The sequence below is a fragment of the Trichechus manatus genome, unplaced genomic scaffold, assembly GCF_000243295.1.
Source record: "Trichechus manatus latirostris isolate Lorelei unplaced genomic scaffold, TriManLat1.0 scaffold00028, whole genome shotgun sequence".
Taxonomy (NCBI): domain Eukaryota; kingdom Metazoa; phylum Chordata; class Mammalia; order Sirenia; family Trichechidae; genus Trichechus; species Trichechus manatus.
Genome location: NW_004443964.1, coordinates 14,719,449 through 14,740,020, shown reverse-complemented (window position 1 = coordinate 14,740,020; position 20,572 = coordinate 14,719,449). Strand labels below are relative to the sequence as shown.

The 20,572-nt window shown below is 36.9% G+C and overlaps 1 protein-coding gene across 3 annotated transcripts in view; it reads left to right on the top strand.

Annotated features, from left to right (window-relative positions):
* CEP112 (centrosomal protein 112) overlaps positions 1–20,572 on the top strand; it is a 443,305-nt gene that overhangs the window by 269,786 nt on the left and 152,947 nt on the right. For all 3 annotated transcript variants that reach the window (XM_023729297.1, XM_023729296.1, XM_023729295.1), the window contains one exon: positions 3,534–3,764. In XM_023729297.1, coding sequence (XP_023585065.1) covers positions 3,534–3,764 — 231 coding nt within the window. The remainder of the gene's footprint in view (positions 1–3,533; positions 3,765–20,572) is intronic.

Genomic DNA, 20,572 nt, shown 5'->3' with positions numbered 1-20,572 from the left:
AAAACATGTCTACACTTAGAAGAATCATAAAGAAGCTGAAGAACACAAAAGACAAACAGAAGATCTTAAAAACAACCAGAGAAATAAAACAAATTATCTTTAAAGGAATAACAGCTGACTTTTCAACAACAATACCTATCAAGATATTTTCTGACCAGTAGAAACTGAGAATGTTTGCCGGTAAACCTCATTAAAATAACTTAAAGGATGCACTTGGGGCAAAGAGAAGGTGGTGGTTGTTGGGAGCTCGGAGATGCAAGAATAATGAAACGAGAGTGGTAAATATATAGGTATATCTGAATAACTACTGACTGAATGAAATAATAATAATATTGAATGGAGAGAAACAAGAAAGATTGAAAATAATAACTGTGGCATGTAAATCTGGAAAGGGCAACAGGACTTAAAAATCCTAAATTTCTTTTATTTTTCAGGAGGTTATAAACAATAATTAACTTTGTTAGATACAGCACCAGTGTTGAAGCCTCTTACTGTTGCTACTAAAAGAAAATACAGTGTGTAACTTCTAAACCAGGAAGGAGAGGAAAACTGAAGGAGAAAAAATATATAAAACAAAATAAAGCAAAAAGGAAACTTAGAAAAGGTAAGGCAGCTAGCACAAAATAAGAGAAAAAATAAAGGCAAATGTATTAGCATATACAAACTAACTGGACTATTTAAAAGACAAAGGTTGATTAGATTTTAAAAAGAAAATGTAAAATCTGTATACTATTTGAGGTTACACTTTAACATAAAGAAAATAAAAATCCTCACAGCTGGATCAATAAGTATAAAAACAGTGTGGCGGTGGTGTCTGACCTCCTCTAACTTCACAAGGGGGGTGGAAAATCAAGATCAATGGCCCAAGGCTGATTCCTCTGAGGCGGAGGTCGGCCATGCCTCCTCTCCCTGCCATCTTTACGAATTCTAACACCAACCATCCCTCCCATGGCACTCTCTACTTCTTTGCTGGGTTCCATAATTCATTGTAATGGTAACACAGAACTCACAGACAATACTCATGATTAGGGGCTTCATTAGAGAAGTAAGAGGTTATAATTCAAGGCTCAGGAACATTCAGGATAGCTCTTCCATCAAGACAGCCTCTTTTCAGCTGTGCTCACAGGCACACCTCTCTCTGGTCCTAGGCCTCTGCCCTGCTCAAGCAAATGTTGCAGAGCTCTTTTAGCCACTGCCAGTAAGTCCCCAGAGGCACCCCAGGTACTCAGCATGTCTCCTGCCGGTCTCTCCTGCCAGTCAGTCCTTCCACTGCTTCTGGTTGTCTTCAGGCTTACAGCTCACTCACTCCCTCGGTCTCCTGCTTCGAGGAGCTTCTCAGTTCAGGGATTGCAGGTCCAAAAGACACGCTCTCTGCTCCTGGCTGTTCTTCCTTGGTGGAAGAACACAATTCCCTGCTCTGGAATTGTCTCTCTTTTAAGGCAAAACTGACCAATCTTCTTGGTGGGCAGTTGCCTTATTTGCACAGCCCCACCCAGTCACTTGTGTGGGAGTTACAAGACCATGGCTAGTAAGGCCACACAAAGTGATCCACAGCACCACAATAAGCAACATCTTGATAAATGGAGAAAATATTGATGACATCAAGGATTTCCTTTTACTGGGATCCATAGTCAATGCCCATGGAAGCAGCAGTCAAGAAATCAGACAACGTATTGCATTGGGTAAATCTACTACAAAAGACCTCTTTAAAGTGTTAAAAAGTAAAAAGTCACTTTAAGGACTAAGATGCACCTAACCCAAGCCATGGTGTTTTCAATTGCCTCATATGCATGTGAAAGCTGGACAATGAATAAGGAAGACCAAAGAAGAATTGATGCCTTTGAATTATGGTGTTGACAAAGAATATTGAATACACCATGGCTGGCAGTTCACATCCACCAGATGCTCCTTGGAAACCCCATGGAACAGGTCTACTCTGTCCTATAGGGTTGCTGTGGGTTGGAATCAACTCGATGGCAATGAGTTTGGTTTTTTGTTTTCTTTTTTTAAAATCTTTATGGAAGCAGACTGCCACATCTTTCTCCTACAGAGCTGCTGGTGGGGTATGAACTGCCAACCTTTTGGTTAGCTTTACCACTGTGCCACTGGAGCTCTTTTGGCAAAACTATAGAGACAGTAAAAAGATCAGTGGTTTAGAGGAGTCCCTGGGTGGCGCAAATGGTTAAGTGCTCACCTCTGACTAAAAGGTTAGCAGTACAAGTCCACACAGAATTGCCTTGTAAGGAAGGCCTAATGATCTGCATCCAAAAAATCAGCCGTTGAAAACCCTGTAGAGCAGAGTTCTACTCACACATGGATAAACATGAGTCTGAGTCAGCTTGACTAGACAGCAGCCAGTTTTCAGTGGTTTAAGGGGAGGAGGGAAGGGAGAGATGAATAGGTGGAACACAAGGCATTTTTAGGGCAGTGAAACTATTCTGTATGATACTTTGCTGGCAGATATATGACACTATGCATTTCTCAAAACCTACAGGACTTTGCAACATAGTGAACCTTAATGTAAATTATGGACCTTAGTTAATAATAATGTATCAGTATTGGCTCATCAGTTATAACAAATGTACCACAAAAATGTAAGATGTTAATAATGGGGGAAACAGTGTGGAGGGTGGAGAGAAAGGGTATATGGGAACTCTGTACTTTCTTTGAAATTTTTTGGTAAACCTAAAACTGGTCTAAAAGATAAAGTCTATTAATTTTTTTAAAAAATCAGTAAGGTATAGAAAATTTCAACAATATAACAAGTTTGATCCAGTGGACATACATGGAACATGGCACACACAACTGCACATTTCAACAATTTTCAAAAGATTGGTGTGATGTAGACTACATTCTCTGGCCACAGTGCAATTAGAAGTCAATAACAAAAGAACCATCAAACCCCATGTGCTTGGGAATTAAGAAACACACCTCTAAACGGCTCATAAGTCAAAGAAGAAATAATAATGGAAGTTTAAAAATGAAGTAAATGAAAATGAAAGTACCACATATCTAAACCTAGGAGATGGAGCTAAAGCAATATTGAGAGACATTTATAGTCTTAAGCTTATAAATCAGGAGGCTAAAATGAGTTAAGCATCTGAAACAAAAAGTTAGAAGAAGTAATACAAAATAAACCCAAAGAAAGGAGAGGGAAGAACATAACAAAAATAAGAGCAGAAATCAGTGAAATTTTAAAAAATTCAGTAGACAACACTGAATGAATCTTAGGAACATGATGTTGAATAATTGAACAAGCAAGTTGCAGAAGAATACATATAATATTATGCCATTTACATAAATGTTTAGAAACAAGTAAAATTAATATGTTACTTAAGGATATAGATACAGGGTAAAGTGTTCCAGGTAGCGTTTACCTCCGAGGCAGGAGGGAATGGCAGGAGATTGGGAAATGAGAAAAGGAAGGAGGGAAGGAGTGAACTTTTTTTGTATGTTTTTTGGCCTTTTGCATTTTTTTCTTTTGTGACTTTCCTATTCATGCCTCTGCCTGTTTTTTCCATTTTAAAAACAAGGTTATTGCTGACATGGAGGCCCAAGTTCACAAGCTGAGAGAAGAGCTGATTAATGTGAACTCACAGAGGAAACAGCAACTGGTAGAGCTTGGCCTTCTTCGCGAAGAGGAAAAGCAAAGGGCTGCGAGGGACCATGAGACCGCTGTCAACAAACTGAAGGCTGAATCAGAGAAGATGAAAATAGAGCTAAAAAAGACTCATGCTGCTGAGACAGAGATGACATTGGAAAAGGTACGATATCCAACTGGATATTTCATAGACAGTTGAACCCCATATTGAAAATCCACTGCGAGCACCCCAATATTTTATCTCTAAAAGGAGGTGGCATAGAAATGCTCTTCTAATTTATAAACTCTTCATGTGAGCAATTTGAGTATCTTGCCCAATGTCTAAACACCTCTGAAATAATCTAGGGAATTTCCTAACTTTTCGCTTGACTTTCATGGAAGGGATTTTGTGGAATATTCCATTTTATAATAATTAGATGCACATTGAGAGAAAACAATATTAGAATATTGTCGAATATTATACTAATTAGAAGTACTTGGACTTGTAGCCCTAAATTTTCCTAGCTTAAGACTAGATTTTGGATCTTTCCTAGCTTGTCTAATAATCATTTCTAGATTTTAGACCTTTTTATGACAGTGTAACATAAAGGATAACTTGTTTTCCAAGATTGATTTTTCAGAAGAAATAAGAAAAGTTTCTTTAGAACTACATATCTTTAAAATAGATATCAATGTGATGTTCAGACATTTGGTGTTATTAAGTGCACAATCTTAAATATCCTCTCTTTTGATGCTCTGAAAAAGTGGAAGTATTTTACTCAGTTCGTAGATGTGAATGGCTATTAGTCATAACAACTGTAAATTGCCCCTTGAGTTCCTTCAGAGCAGTCTATGTGTTGGGATCAAGAAACCTGACCAAAGTAATTTAACAGTTGTCAGATTCTGTTTAATTTTTTCACCTCTTCCTCTATCATTAAATAACATTGAGCCTTTTTAGAGTAAACCACACCATTCTAGGCCTTACTCATTGATTTTATATAGACCCTGATCCTGAAATGTCTTACTTTATAGTACTTTAATTTATCCGAAAGTTACATTTAGCTGACTTTGCCCTTGGTAGCATAGCTCTAAATCCAGAAATAATAGGAAAAGGGCTTTAAAGAGACAGGAGTGAGCCTCGCTTCTTGGAGGAACAGCAAAGAGGCCAGTGTGGCTGGAAATGCATGACCAAGGAGGACAGGAGAAGGTGATGAGGTCGGAGTGTTGGCAAGATGTCATAGTAATATAAGTAATTGGCAGGAATGGGATTAGTCCAGTTGGGAGGTCCTTGAAGGTACGTTAGAGGTGCATGGGAGGTAATGAGAGTACAGTCCTAGTGGCAGTGGGATAAAGGGCATGTTTGAGAATCATTGCAGAGATAGGATTGATTAGACTTGTTAAGTATAATTTCATCCCTTAATATATTGGGAACTTGAGGAAGAGTTTCTGGTTTGGAGAGGAAGACAATGAATTCAGTTATAAACAAGCTGAGTTTGAAGTGCATCATTACACTCAGCTGTGATGTTCACTTGCTTTTGAAAAAACATTTCTAGAGTCATAAGAAGAGGCAAGACTGGGGAAAAAGATGTAAGAATTACCCACAGAGAGGGCATGACCTGTGACCTTGGGAGTGAGTGAGACTGTTTAAAGAGAGGAATGTAGAAAAAAAAAAAAAAAAAAAGTTGGAAAGGAAGAACTTAAGGGAACAACTGCATTTAAGAGGTTGAGGAAGAAACAGAGTTAAAGAAAGGTCATCAAAGTAAGAAGAATAAGAGCATATATCTTTATGGAAGTAAAGGAAAATAATATTTTGAAATGGAGGATTGTCAAGAATATTACAGAAAATCAGGAAGGATGAGGGTTGAAGAAAGGTCACTGGATTTGAAACTAAGATGTCATTGATGCTCTTGAACAGAGTACTGAAAATGATAGTGTGGACAGAGACATGGCTGCAAAAGCCAAGTGAGAGAGTAGTGAGGACGTAGATAAGTTTTGGAAAATTTGGTGTTAAAAGACAGGTGTAATTCCAAAAAGCAGAAGGAGTTAAAAGGGAATATGTTTTTAGGCTGAAAAAATTTTTGCACATTTTGAAGTACATGAGAGGAAGAGCTTAATGATGCAAAGAACTGTAAATAATTGAAGGCCTGAGATCTGAGAGAATAGGGTACGAAAAATCAACACAGCCCACCTACGCCTTGTGTCTACAAGGCTTCAGCCACATGAGACATTGGTGTGTTTTTGAACCTGCCAGGCTCTCTCCTGCCTCCAGCTTTTTATACCTGACACGTTTTCTGCCTGGAATATTCTTCCCTATGATTTTCTTACGGCCATCTGAGTTTTCTCATCAATCTGCACGCCTCACAGGTCCTTCCCTGACCTCTTTATCTAAAGTCCTGCCTACCCGTACCACCTTACCTTATCCCATTGTCTTCATAGCATATCTCACTATCTGAAATCACATCTTTTTTATTTGTTCCCTTGTTTATTGTCTATTTCCTCCATGAGAATATAAGCTACATTAGCAGAATCTTGTCCGTCTTACTTACTTCTGTATCATGAGTGCCTAGAAAATTTGGCACAATGTAAGTGCTCACCTAGTATAAATTAAGTGAAAGAATAAAAGGAAGCATGGCTTTCACTGAGGGATGAAGGAAGGAGATTGGTCAAGATATAAAAAAGTTCTCTGATAAGACTTAAGAAGAGCTTATATCTAATATCTCTGTTCTTAGTAAAGAATCACAGTAGTCTGCTCGGAGTGAGGAGTTTCAAAGAAAGTGAAACACTGAAGCTTCACGCTGAGCAGATGGATGGAATACCTCTGAAAGAGAAAGCAAGGGAATTTGCTGAGATAGAATTGGAGTTGTGCAGGTTGAGGGGTGAGCATGGGCAGTGTGAGTATGGAAGAATGGGATGCTCCTGACTTGAACTGGAAACAGAAGTAGCACAAGAAGATAGAAATGGAATTTTGGCATAGTAATTTTAGGAGACATGCATAAAGGTGCTGAGGAAATTGACCAAAATGCAGGACTTGTTGGCAAATATGCAAAATTAGAAAAAAGGAAGAGAGCATTAATTAGGCTAGTGTTTAGCACATTGAGCTTGGTTTTTGGTCAGTTGATGAAATTAGCCAACCCCAGAGTTCTACGATAAAATACAAGTGTTGGGCTCTTAATAGAAGAGTAATTTGTATTTCTCATTGATAAATGGTTTTTATTTAACAAGAGGAGTTTAGATTTCCAAATGGCATGAAGAGCTGAACTGTGAGCTCCCTAAAAGCAGCCCTTGTGACATACTCATTTCTGAAGCTCCATGATCATGCATGGTGCCTTGCACAAAGTAGGCCATTTATTAAATGTTAAGTGAGTGAATAAAAGAATGATGAGCAACTGAGAAATTCAGTGTAGCCTGCTCAATGATAAAGCAAATAGATAAGAAAATGTTGTTGGTTTATTCAAATTTGATTGTAACCCATTATAAATACATTGAGTAAGAAGATACCTCTTTATATTTAACCATTCATGTTATTTTCATTATAATTCTTCCATATTACTTAATAGGGTGGACTCATAGCATAAGTCTTTTCTCAGACATAATTTTAGTTTTTTTCTGCACAAATTAATAAACATGAGTTCTTACTATAAACCTTGAATTAACACTAATTCGGTAATTTTTTAGTCAGCCTGTTGTATCATTATACTAGGTATTTGAATTCTTGCCTCTATAGCCTATAAAAAGTTTAATGTTTTTTATCTTTAAATAAATCTGAACACTAAAATATTTGCCAACAGTTAAAAATCCAGTCAGAACTGAGGGGTTTAGAAGTTAATTTTTTGTTATTAAGTATAAAATTGGCATTGAAAAAGTAAAGGAAAATAACACCAGAATAATAAATAATCTGAATGTAATGTTCCATGCAGGCCTGGATCATTTCAGTAGCACTTACAATGTTAAGGTTATAAAAGAATTCCGCAGTCCAGATCCTACCTGAATTTCTGTCAGCAGCGATTTAGACCCAGATGATAGCTTCAATGGCTTCAAGTTAAGAGAAACTTGAAATAACTCCACAAGGTCAAATACTTGAAATCGTGAATCCAGGAGAGTAAATGATTGACATTTGCAAAGCAAAAGCTTCTTTTCCAGCCTTTTAAAATCTCTTCAAACCGAAACAAAACGAAGTCCATAAAATATGAACCTTTGAAAAATTAAAGAACATGACTAAGTGATGATAGTGGATAATTTTCAGAAGAAGAATGAAAAGTTTGGTGTTTAGAAATGACTGTTGTTTCAGAAATCTGTTCAGCTATTTAAAAAATTACCTTTCTTGAAATAGAGGATATTTTATAAAATATGGAAAATAGAGAAGAGTATAAAATTCCACCCAGAGATAACCAATAGTATGTAAAATAGCTGTATATTAACCTAGCTGGCAGAGATCATACTGAATAAGCAGGTATATTTCTTGCTTTTTTGAACTTTATGTTGAAAATATTCTAATGTCATGTGAAATTCTTTGAAAATACCGTTTTCGTTAGGATTTTTTTTTAACATTTGGGTTTTTAAAAGAATTGTTTAAGTTAATGCTGAGAGTAACATCTCCTTATGTAAATCTTTGTCAGCATTTTCAATTTTTTTCTCTTAGGTTAAAATGCCAGTAGAATTACCAGGTCAAATTGATTTTCAGAAAGGTTGTCCTAATTTATGTTTCTCCCATCATAGTATCTTGTCTTACCTTGGCCAGCACTTGGTATTATTAATATTTTTGTTTAATTTTTGTGAAACGTAGTTGTTTTAATTTACAGTTAAAGAGATTGTGGACATTTAGAATAGGTTTATTTTTTATTCATATTTCATTTCTTAGAATTGCATCTTTATGTCCTTTGCCATCATGATTTCGGGTCTTCGTGTTCTTCTCATCAACTTATAAAAAGTTTTTAAAAGCTTGCATTTAGGATGGTAAAAACCTATATCTTTGTGGCAATTATTTTTGGTATTTGCCTTTTAATTTTATGATCTTTCTGGTAAACAGAAAAATTTGAATTTGTATTTAGTCAAATCTGTTCATCTTTTTGTTTCTGAGTTCTCCCTTATAAATAGTTATTTTAAGCTTCACATTTTCATATTACAAAATATAACACATCAAACATTTTCCACAGTGTTCTCTACTAAGTAAAAAGCGCTTATGAAATTGACGTGGCATTTACCAGCTTGGGGTTCCTGGTCTGTAATTTTAAATGGTATCTGAAGGATTATACTGGAATTCTGCCAGCCTGAAGTCATTAAAAGGCTTTGAGCAACAATTCAGCATCTTTTTCAAATTTAAGAGAAGCTCCATATGGCATAATTATTCAAAGCTAAGGTCATAGAAACTACTTAAACCTTTGAAATTTATAATTAAAGGATTAATATTAACTTATGAAGACATTGTCATTTTGGCTTAAAATGGATTTCTAATCTCAAGTCTGTTCTTTTTACTTTGATCTTTTCCCTGACATTTGCCTTTGCTAAAAATGTGAGGTTTTTAGATTTTAAAGTAAATATTATGCTCAAACTGTTTAGATTTATAAAAATTGATTGAGAAGTAACATCCGGTATCATTTTTATTCTTCCCCACAAATGTTGATGAATTTAAAGTTGGCATTATCCTCTGGCTACATCAAGCCACAACTTGATGTAGTGGGATATTGTAGCATCTTTAAACCTAACAGTAAATTAATTTACAAAAGAAAAAAATGCACAAAATGGCAACTTGGAAAACTCAGAGTGTATACATAATTTGAATACAATGAGCTGGTGTTCTTTTATATTCAGATTTAATATTCTGAAGTATCTCCAAGTGACCTCAGTGGTGAACCTTCTTTGAACAGCAAAACATGGTTCTATTTTATACAAAAGCTAAGACTTTTATTGTCATTTTGACAAAAATACAAACCATATATTTTAGTTAAATCAGTTTATGTATCTCTTTGTATAACAAGAGGAATTGTACTTCCTCAGACGCTTTTTCTCTTTCAGTCAGTCCTCAGTTCTCTCCTGTGAGGCATCACAGTGGTTCTGCTAAATAAATACAGAAATAATATCTGCGATGTTTGTTTATTAAACAAGAAGAGCAGAGTATCTATCGTCATTTCTGTTTGAAAATTTACATTGACAAAGGTTTTACCATCCCTACCTGAGTGGGGCTGCAAAGCTCAGAGTCAGGTGGAGTCTTGGATATAGATCATTAAGGGACTTGTTAAATAAATGTGATCAAACAGTGCAAAACGATGAAGTCTTTAAGATGAATGAGGTAGCTGTATATTTACATGTACCCTCCGAGATGATCTCCAAGCTCTGTCACTAAGTGAAAAAGCAAGATGCATGACAGAGTGTTTAGTATGGGTATTTTTTTAAATAAAGTAATATGCTTGTGCATATGCACTGCATATTTCTGGAAGGAAACCCAAGCAGTTAGTTAGAATGGTAGAAATACTCCTAGGAAAACTGCAAGCCTCGAGGACAGGGATGAAATGCGGAATGGCATTACTCATTCAGACAATTTAAATAATACTTATAAAAATTTCCACTAATGTAGACACATTTATGGATAAGGATGATTCTTAAAGGGTCATATACACTGGTAAAAATTTCAAAACAACTTAAATGCCCAACAATAGGGGAAAATTTAAATAAATTATGATATTTTTACTTTATGCAACTTTTTAAAACTGTGTTGTAGAATAATGTTTAATGACACGAAGCAGTACTGATAATACAATGCTATGAAGAAAAAAAGAACAGGATATAAAAGTTTATGTAGTTTGATTCAAATTTAGCAAGCCATAGATAAGCTTACACACAGGAGGGAAAAAAAAACCCTGGAAATATGCCAGTTCATTTCTGTGTAGGACAGGACATGTCGTTTTTTAATTGTATTTTTCAGTATTTTGTATATGGTCTACATTATCAATACTTTGTATGTATACAGCTGAATAGTGTTGCACAGAGGTCACCATCTAGTTGTACTGCTCCCCGCCCTAAGCCCTAGGACATCTTCAGCCTGCTTCCCCTTTTCTGTCCCTGGGAGGCCACAGAGTCAAAAAGAAAAGGATGTGCTGGCCCTTCAGCCTTGGCAGCACATTAGGTTAGCTGACATCAGAAACTGAGCAGCCTGATTATGATACCACTATCCCCTCCTCACTCCTGCCAGAGAGGTTGGGGGTTTCTCAAACATCCTTAACCCCCTGGCCCAAGTCATTCTTCTATCTGAGCAGGGAGACTGTACCCTCATTAGCGTCAAAGATAAGAAGCAGAAACTCTGCCTGTTCTGCAGCCTGCTCATGGGGTGCTCATCATTGCTTTTGGGATCTTAATGGGGCCAAAGAGATGTGGGTTTCTGTAATGTTAGACTGCCCATCTTCCAAGGACAGCCAAGCCCTGGGACTGATAAGGAGTAAAGAGAATGGTAACGCCCCTAAGACAGAGCAGGCTGGTTGTTGAAGGCCCCTGAGGGATGTAGAGAAGAAGCTAAGACTGAGACATCCTCCGTGTTCCTGACAGAGGGATCTTTCTAAAAACAAATCTCATTGCTGGGCCAAAATAGGCACTGGTAATATATAAACAGTCCCTCCCTTCAAGGAGATTATGTTAATGGGGTAGGGATAATGGAACCAAGGAAACTGTGATTACATTTCACTGATACAAGGGCCATCCTGTAGATCTGTTGGACTATATGCCTTGGGAAACCTCCAGGAAGGTGTCTAGAAGTCTGGGAGGGAGCAGTGGGATCAGGCAGAGCTTTCTGGAAGATGTAGGTTGTGAGTTAATGATATCTCCTACCCTTGCTTAAAAACTTACAAAATGTCATTGCCCACAATAAAGGGAAGTTGCCACAGCTCATTAGCTTTCTGGTCAAGGATTTGTATAATCCTATTTCTGCACCTCTGTCAAGTATTGCATTTTACTTGGATCCACAATCAACGCCCATGGAAGCAGCAGTCAAGAAGTCAAACAACGCATTGCAATGGGCAGATCTGCTGCAAAAGAGCTCTTTAAATTGTTAAAGAGCAAAGATGTCACTTTAAGGACTAAGGTGCACCTGACGCGAGCCATGGTATTTTCAGTGGCCTCATGTGCATGCAAAGGCTGGACAGTGAATCAGGAAGACCAAAGAAGAATTGATGCCTTTGAATTATGGTGTTGGTGAAGAATACTGAATATACCATGGACTGCCAGAAGAAAGAACAAATCTGTTTTGGAAGAAGTACAGCCAGAATGCTCCTTAGAAGCAAGGATGGTGATACTATGTCTCACATACTTTGGACATGTTATCAGGAGGGACCAGTCCCTTCAGAAGGACATCATGCTTGGTAAAGTAGAGGGTCAGCAAAAAAGAGAAAGACCTTCAATGAGATGGATTGACACAGTGGCTTCAACAGTGGGCTCAAGCGTAACAACAATTGTGAGGATGGCGCAGGACCAGGCAGTGTTTCGTTCAGTTGTACAAGGGTCGAGTCAAAACCGACTAGACGGCACCTAACAACAACAATCTTTCTTAACTGTCTACCCCACCACAGACACAGTCTGTGCTGAGCCCACACCAAGCAGCTCCCTGTTTCACAAAGAGACTGGAAATGTTCTCCCTTCTCCTGTTCACAGCTTCAAATGTTTTTCCCTCTGCCTACATCACCATTCACGGATGGTACCTGGCCCTCCCTCCCACCCTCCTACCCTCCCACACCAAGGCAGATGAAATCAGGTACTTCCCTGTTCCCCTGTAACTCTTCATTCATTCCTCTCTTTTAAAAAAATGTTTTTATCAGGATATAATTTACATACAGAAAGTCACCCTTTTGTGTACAATTCTGCAAGTTTTAACAAACATATATTCTTGTAACCACCACTGTAAGGAAGGTAAAGAACAGTTCCATCACTTCACATATTCCCCAGACCCTTAGTAGTCAACCCCACCCTGATGCCCACTTCTGACTCCTGAAGGCAACCACTGACCTATTTTCTGTGACTGTAGATTTGCCTTTTCTGGGCTGTCATATAAATGAAACATTCAGTATGTAGCCTTTTGCGTCTGGCTTCTTTCAATTAGCATATGTATTTGAGATTTACCCATGTTGTTGCATATAGCAATAGTCCACTCCTTTTTATTGCTTAGTAGTATTTCGTTGTATGGGTGTACCAAAGTTTGTTTATCCATTCTCCAGTTGGGAAATATTTAGGCTGATATAAAGAAGCCCTGGTGGTGCAGTGGTTAAGCTGCTAACTGAAAGGTGGGCAGTTCAAACCCACCCAGTGGCTCCATGGGAGAAAGACCTGGTGATCTGTTCCCATAAAGATCAGCGTAGAAAACCATATAGGGCAATTCTACTCTGTCAATAACTGCTAACCAAAAGGTCAGCAGTTTAAATCTACCAGCCTGCTCCTTGGAAGCCCTATGGGGCAGTTCTGCTCTGTCCTGTAGGGCCACTATGAGTAGAAATCGACTTGATGGCAACAGGTTTGGTTTTTTCTTTTTTAATGAGTCAAAAATCAACTGGACTGTACCTAACAACAATAACAACACACATTCACATAAAGTTTTTTTGAGTACGTAAGTTTCAATTTTACTTAGGTAAATAGCAAGGAGTGGGATTGCTGGGCTGTACGTTAAGTATATTTTCAACTTGATTAAAAACTGCTGAGCTATTTTCCAAAGTCACTGTACCGTTTCACATTCCCACTAGCAATGTATGAGAGTTTCAGTTGCTCCACATCTTCCCCAGCACCTCGTGTTGCCAGTTTTTTTTTAGTGTTATTTTAGCCATTCTAATCATGGTATCTTGTTGTGTATTTATTTCCCTAATGACTAATAATGTTGGGCATCTTTTCGTGTGTGTCATCTGAGTATCTTCCTTGATGAAGTGTCTATTTAAATATTTTTCCCATTTTATGTTTGGTTGTTTATTTTATTATTGAACTTTGAGAGTTCTTTATATATTCTGGATACAAGCCCAGGATACAAGTCTGGATACATATAAGATATGTGATTTGCAGATATTTTCTCCTAGCCAATGGTTTGATTTTTTATTCTTTTAACAGTGTCTTTTTCAAAAAGCAGATGTTCTTAATTTTTATGAAGTCCAATTTACCATTTTTTTTCTTTTACGGATAATGCTTTTGATGTCCTTTCTAGAAATCTTAGCCTAACATAAGGTCACAAAGATGTTTTCTTTTAGAAGTTTTATAGTTTTAGGTTTTATATTTAGGCTTATGGTCCATTTTGAGTAAATTTTTGTGAATGGTGCAAGGTATATGTTAAGGTTCAGTTTTTGCATACGAATAACCAGTGTTTCAGCACCATCTCTGAAAAGACTATCCTTTATCCATTGAATTGTCACTGCACCTTTGTTGAAAATTGACCATATGTATGTGTGGGTCTACTTCTGTACTTTCTGATTGTGTTCCATTGATTTATATGTCTGTCTTTTCTCTAATATCACAGTGTCTTGATTACAATAGTTTTTATAGTAAGCCTGAGATACATGCCCAAAAAGTCACACACACGCGTATCCATATTTTAGAGTACACTAATAATCAGTGTCAATAATACTGTAGACTGTATCAACTGTACTTAGTCTAAACCCTTACTTAACCATCCAGGTGTAGAGTATTGTACACTCTTGTATTTTTTCAGAATGTATTCCAAATTACTATTGGAAAAAAAGAAGAGCTACATTTTTTAAGTGTGTGCAGATGTGAATTTTGGCTAACAGAACTGTTCCTAATATTCATCTATGGTATTTTCTTGGCAAAGAAAATGGATATTTGTTCCCACTGCATGACTTTAACAGATCAGTAGACATCCTAGGAATACTCTAAGGAAGCAACCCAGGGTCGTGGAAAATATCTCATACAACATCGGTATCTTTGAGTCGTATTTGTGAAAGTTGCTTATGTAATTATACATTTCATATTATTATTGAATGAGGAATTTTAACAGATTTTTAAATGAGATTTGAAACATTTCTAATTGAGACCTATATTTTATTGAGTATTGCATTTCTTTCTAATACAGATTATGGTGTTTATTCAACCCAGACTACTTGATTAAATTGAAGGAAGTATCATACATTTTGGAGACTTCCTGAAAACAAGAAATTATCAGAATTGCCATACTTACATCATGGTTAGTGGTCCATTAATACTATATTTGGTGTCCGATAGCAGAAAGAGGCAGTAAATAAGGTGATGTGAAATTCCAAATATTTAGTTTCCTTAATAATTTACGAGTGACTGAGTAAACATTTACTTAATAAGCACTTCCGATACACGTAGCTCAGTGCTGGGATGATCACAAAAAGGTATGTAACTTTGTCCCTGCTTTCTGGAAGCTTTTATTATTGTTGTGATAATGAGAAATAACAAGCATAGAACAACTGAAAAACTATATAACCATGCAAAATAAAATCCTGAAATAGGGTACAATGCTGGAAATTCTGAGAATGTCTTTAGTAATCAGAGGATGTTTTATGGAGGAGGTGGTCCTTGAAGTACAATATTTGAATTGGCTTTTTGTTGTTGTTAGTTTCTGTTGAGTTGGCTCTGACTCATGGGGACCTTTTGTATAACAGAACCAAACATTCCCTGGTCCTGTGCCATCTTCATGATTGTTGTATGTCTGACTTCATTGTTGGGGTTATTTTGTGAAGCCGTGTCACTGAGGGTCTCCCTCGTTTTCACTGACCCTCTACTTTACCAAACATGATGTCCTTTTCTAGTGAATTGGCACTAGATACGAAGAATTTTCTGAGGCAATCAAAGGACCTAAAATGGGAAGCTGTAGGCTTAAGATAAATTGGGAGAATGTCAGACAGTTATTGTTTATGAAAGCTCTACTCATTTTTAAAAAGATTAAAGGTGACTTTTTAACTTTTTATTTTGAAACTTTTTATTTTATACTTATTGAAAAGTTACAAAAATAGAACAGAGAATTACCCTATACCCCTCACCCAGCTTCCCCTAATGTTAACATCTTTTTAATTCATAGTTCAATTATTAAAACCAGGAAGCTAACATTGGTACAGCACTCTTAAATAACTATAGACTTTATTTGAATTTCAACATTTTTTCTACTAATGCTCTTTTTTTCTCCCAGGATCCAATCCAGATCTCACATTGTATTTAGTTGTCATATCTCCTTAGTCTCTTCTAGTTTGTGACAATTTTTCAGTCTTTTCTTATCTTTCATGATCTTGACATTTTTTAAGAGTACTAGTCAATCATTTTGTAGAATGTTTCTTGCTTTAGGTTTGTCTAATTTTGTTTTTTTATGATGAGATTGGGGTTATGCATTTTGGGCAAGAATACAACAGAAGTGGTAGCGTGCCCTTCTCAAGTGCATCTCATCAATGGGTTCATAATATTATCTGATTACTGGTGACCTTAACATTGATCATGTTGTTAAGGTGGTGTCTGCCAGGTTTCTCTGCTGTAAAGTTACACTTTTTCCCTTTGTAATTAATAAATATCTTGAGAGAAATACTTTTGAGATTATGCAAATATCCTGCTTCTCCTCTGACTTTCGCCCACTATTTTAGCATTAGAGGTTTAGCATTTAAATCCATTAGTGAATCTTGCCTGCAACAATTATTATATCTCTCTTTTTACTCACTTTGATTTTGGCATTCTCTGGCTGAGGGTGTGACTTTTGTATACAACTTTCCATTTTTGTTGTTTCATATCATCAGGGGAGAAAATATTGAATGTTGAAGGTGACTTTTTAAATGCAAGATTTTTTTAAAGTAAGGAATCAGATTTAAGAGGAAAAAAATAAGCTGAAAATAAAGGTAAACCCATTGCTGTCGAGTTGATTTCAACTCACAGAACCCTATAAGATAGAGTAGAACTGCCCCATAGGGTTTCCAAGGCAGTAATCGTTACAGAAGCATACTGCCACATCTTTCTCTCCCAGATTGGCTGGTGGGTTTGAACCACTGACCTTTCGGTTAGCAGCCAAGTGCTTAACCACTGTGCTGCCAGGGCTCCTTGAAGATAGAGGTGGGGTTCATGAAATAAACAATACATGGGATGAGGGTGTATATATTTCCTATAGTGAGACATGAATTTGCTTCTAATTTTTCCAGTAGCAGATATAAAGAGAGCATCACAATTAGAACAAGATTCAGCGCAATAAAATTGTAAAAGTCATTAGCTCAAATTCCTGTTATTGGAATCTACTGAGAAAAATTTACTAGGGGTTCTCACGAAGAAGACAATATATAATGTGGTTAACATCCTCCACAACATCCTCACGGAACATAAAATTTTTATAGGGTATTTTCTCCAAATGGATATACTGCATAATTATTTTGACTTTAACTCTTCTAAAGCTAGTGACTGTCAGAGTGAGATTTGATGTATTGGAAGTCAGTCTTAACTCCAGAAGTCTTTTAAGAGCTCACAAACTCTTACAAGGTTTGTGAAAGTACTTGAAGGTTAAAAGCAAGTTAATGACCAGAGGTATCTACTTTAACAACAGTGGAGTCCCTGTCATTTGACTCCTACTGTCTAAATGACCAAACCCTGTTTATGATAGTATTTTCTCTGGAGTAGAAATCATTTGATCTTGAACCATCTAAAAGAGATTAGTAAATAGGGGTGTCCCAAAATTACCTTGTTACAGAGTAGCCTCAGAACATTAATCTTAAGGAGAAAATGATAACAAAATTGAGATTTTCTAAGCTTTTACCATATTTGTTATAGTTTTGGAGAGTTTTTTTGCTTCAGGTTTTGCTTCTGATGATAATTGTATCTTCTGGAACTGAATACTGAGAAAGGATGTTAGAATTGATAGGAAGAGGAAGAGGTATTCATGTGCTCCTTAGGTTATCTCATGAATTTTCCATTTCTAAAGAGCTAAAATTATGTAAGATTTTGATATCTTAAAATATGTGACTTTTGATATTCTGCAGTGAAGGCTTTGCTGTTTTTAACATTGATGCCTGACTCTGAATTACTTTGCAAATTGCAGCATCCACCAATTTAATTCTGTTAAACTTCATATGCAAGTTAAGAAGCATTTCTTTAGTACCTAGAGTGTGAGCTAGGCCATGTGTTAAATACTAAAGATAAGAGGAAGAAAAACCAGTAAGCCAGTTGCCCTTGAATCCATTTCTACTCATAGTGACCCCCATGTGTGTCTGAGTAGAACTATGTGCTCCATGGGGTTTTCAATGGCTGATTTTTCAGAAGTAGATCACCAGATCTTTCTTCCAAGGTGCCTCTGGGTGGACTCGAACCTCCAGCCTATCAGTTAGCAACTGAGTGTATTAACCGTTTGTACCACCCAGAGACTCCAGGAAGAAAATTGATCAGGACCTAAAGGATCAAATTATATTTTAGCATGGATTTTTAAAAAATTACAAATTACACCCGCTCCTCACTTATTGACGTGGTTAGGTTCCAAAGAGTAGATCGTTAATACCAACTCACAGCGACCCTATAGGACAGAGTAGAACTGCCCCATAGGGTTTTCAAGGCTGTAAATCTTTACAGACGCATACTGCCACATCTTTCTCCCACTGAGCAGCTAGAGAGTTCAAACCACCAACCTTTAGGTTGCGGCCGAGCACTTTAACCACTGCGCCAGCAGGATTCCTAAACACCAGGTCGTTATGCGAAAATCGGCATTATGCTAAATACTTGTGATTTCCTGCCCCGGACTCCCCTCCTCCCTGGCCGCAGCCCTCCCAGCTGGGCGAAATCAGCCCCACCAGACCTGCAGCGGTCACGGCTTACCCGCACTCTGCTTGCCAGAATCGAAATCCATGCTGCGTGTGCTGCCCGCCTGGCATTCCAGCTCGCGCTCTGTGCGTCCCCGCCTGCCCCGTGGGTCCCAGACTAGGGTTAAATACCGCAAGGGTAAATTTGAATAAACTGCCGCTCTGAGCCGTGTGCTGTGAGGATGTGCAGGTCGGCAGGGTCGTTAATACGAAAAATAGTGAGATAGTAGATTTTTTAACTATTGTCGTAAATATGAAATGTCAGATAACGAGATAGTCGATTAGTGAAGAGTAGATGTAGTTCATTTCCCATAACGTATAACTGAGAATAAAATAACAGCTATGTAATATTAGCTCAAATTAGATTAAGAACTAACCCTGGGCACATGAGTTACATTTGGCTACATTTTGGACCCTGAGGAGCAGTAAAATTTCAGTAGTATCTGCATTTATTAAGTTTTGGGCTGAAAATAAAATTCTAAAAAAAATTATATGAAATTGGCAACAGTACCATTTGCCAGTTAGGGTAATACTTTGGCCTAACTTTTAACTTCCCCATACCATATTTTTTTAATGTGCCTTATATTATGGGCAAGGAATTAAGACAGTATTTTGATTAAAAAAAAAAAAATCCAGATGTGATCATTGATGTTTCTTTTTGAAATGCCCTGTGAGACACCAAGAAGAGAACCAAGTCAAAATTGTCCAGTGTTATAAACTCAATCTTTACTATTCAGAAGCTAGAAATAGCAGTTTTTAATAAATTCTTAGAGAAATCTTACATTAAAAAAAAAATTACTTGAGCAGGGTCTCTAATTGAAAGGAGTCTGATTTTTGCTTTGATCATATCTTTTAAGAGGGGAAGAAGGAAGTTATTGAGGAAGAGACTTTATAATCTTTTTCAGTTAAATAGCCCTTGGTTGTTTCAGCTTCACATATTTTCATATCAAGTATTTCAGCCACTAATTTATAATATTTTTTTATAGTTTATTTTATTTTTGTTGTTGTTGAGAATATACACAGCAGAACATACACCAATGCAACAATATTTACATGTACAATTCAGTGACGCTGATTACATTCTTTGAGTTCTGCAACCATTCTCACCCTCCTTTTTCGAGTTGTTCCTCCCCCACTAGCATAAACTGACTGCCCCCTAAGTTTCCTATCTGATCTTTCACATCACTGTTATCAGTTTGATCCCATATGGTTAGTTCTTAAAGGAGCACAATGCTCAAGGCAGGCATTCTTTACTAGTTAAGCTAAACTCTTGTTTGGTTTTAAGTGGACTTCAGGGGATATTTCTGGTTTAAGGTTTAAAGATTAGCTCAGGACAGTAGTTTCAAAGGTTCATCCACCCTCGGTGGCTCAGAAAGTCTGGATTCCATGAGAGTTTGAAATTCTGTTCTCCATTTTCCTCCTTTTGATCAGGATTCTTCTATAGAATCTTTGATCAAGATGTTCAGAAATGGTAGCTGGGCACCATCCAGTTCTTCTGGTCTCATGGCGGAGGATGCTGTTGTTCATGGAGGCAATTAGCCACACATTTTCTCTTCCTGTATCTGATTCTTCTTCTTCCTCTGTTGCCCCAGGCCAGTTGTTGTACCTCAGATGGCCTTTGAAAGCTTTTAAGACCCCATGCGCTACACAACAAATGAGGAGGTAGAACAGAAGCACCAAACGCGTTATTAAACCAATTAGCTGGGATGTCCCCTGAAACTATGACCCTAAACCTCCAAACCAAGGAACCAAATCCTATGAAGTGTTTGGTTGTACATAAGCAGACTCAACAGTTACTCTTCTTTTTTTTGGTCATTGTTATAAATATTCACATAACTTTTGCCAATTCAACTTTTTACAGGCGTACAATTTACTGACAGCAATTATATTAATCAGCTGTCCTACCCTACCCTTAATCAGTGTGATTTTCCCATCACCATAAACTGTAATATTTTTATCTAGATAACATTTCAGCTTCATTCTCATAGCTTAAGTGGTTTCATGAACCACCTAATTTAATGAACAGCCTTAGTCAATATGCTGAATATTTATAATTAATTGTTAATATGTAACAATTCCCTTTATAGTATTTGTGTAAAAGGATGTTTAATTTTATATTGTATCCAAAATTAATTATATATTATATATGTACATATCAATAACCACTTACTTGTCTATTCACATACAATGAAATAATTTTTAAGTGAGGTAGGAAAAAATATATGCCAGGTAACATTCTTTT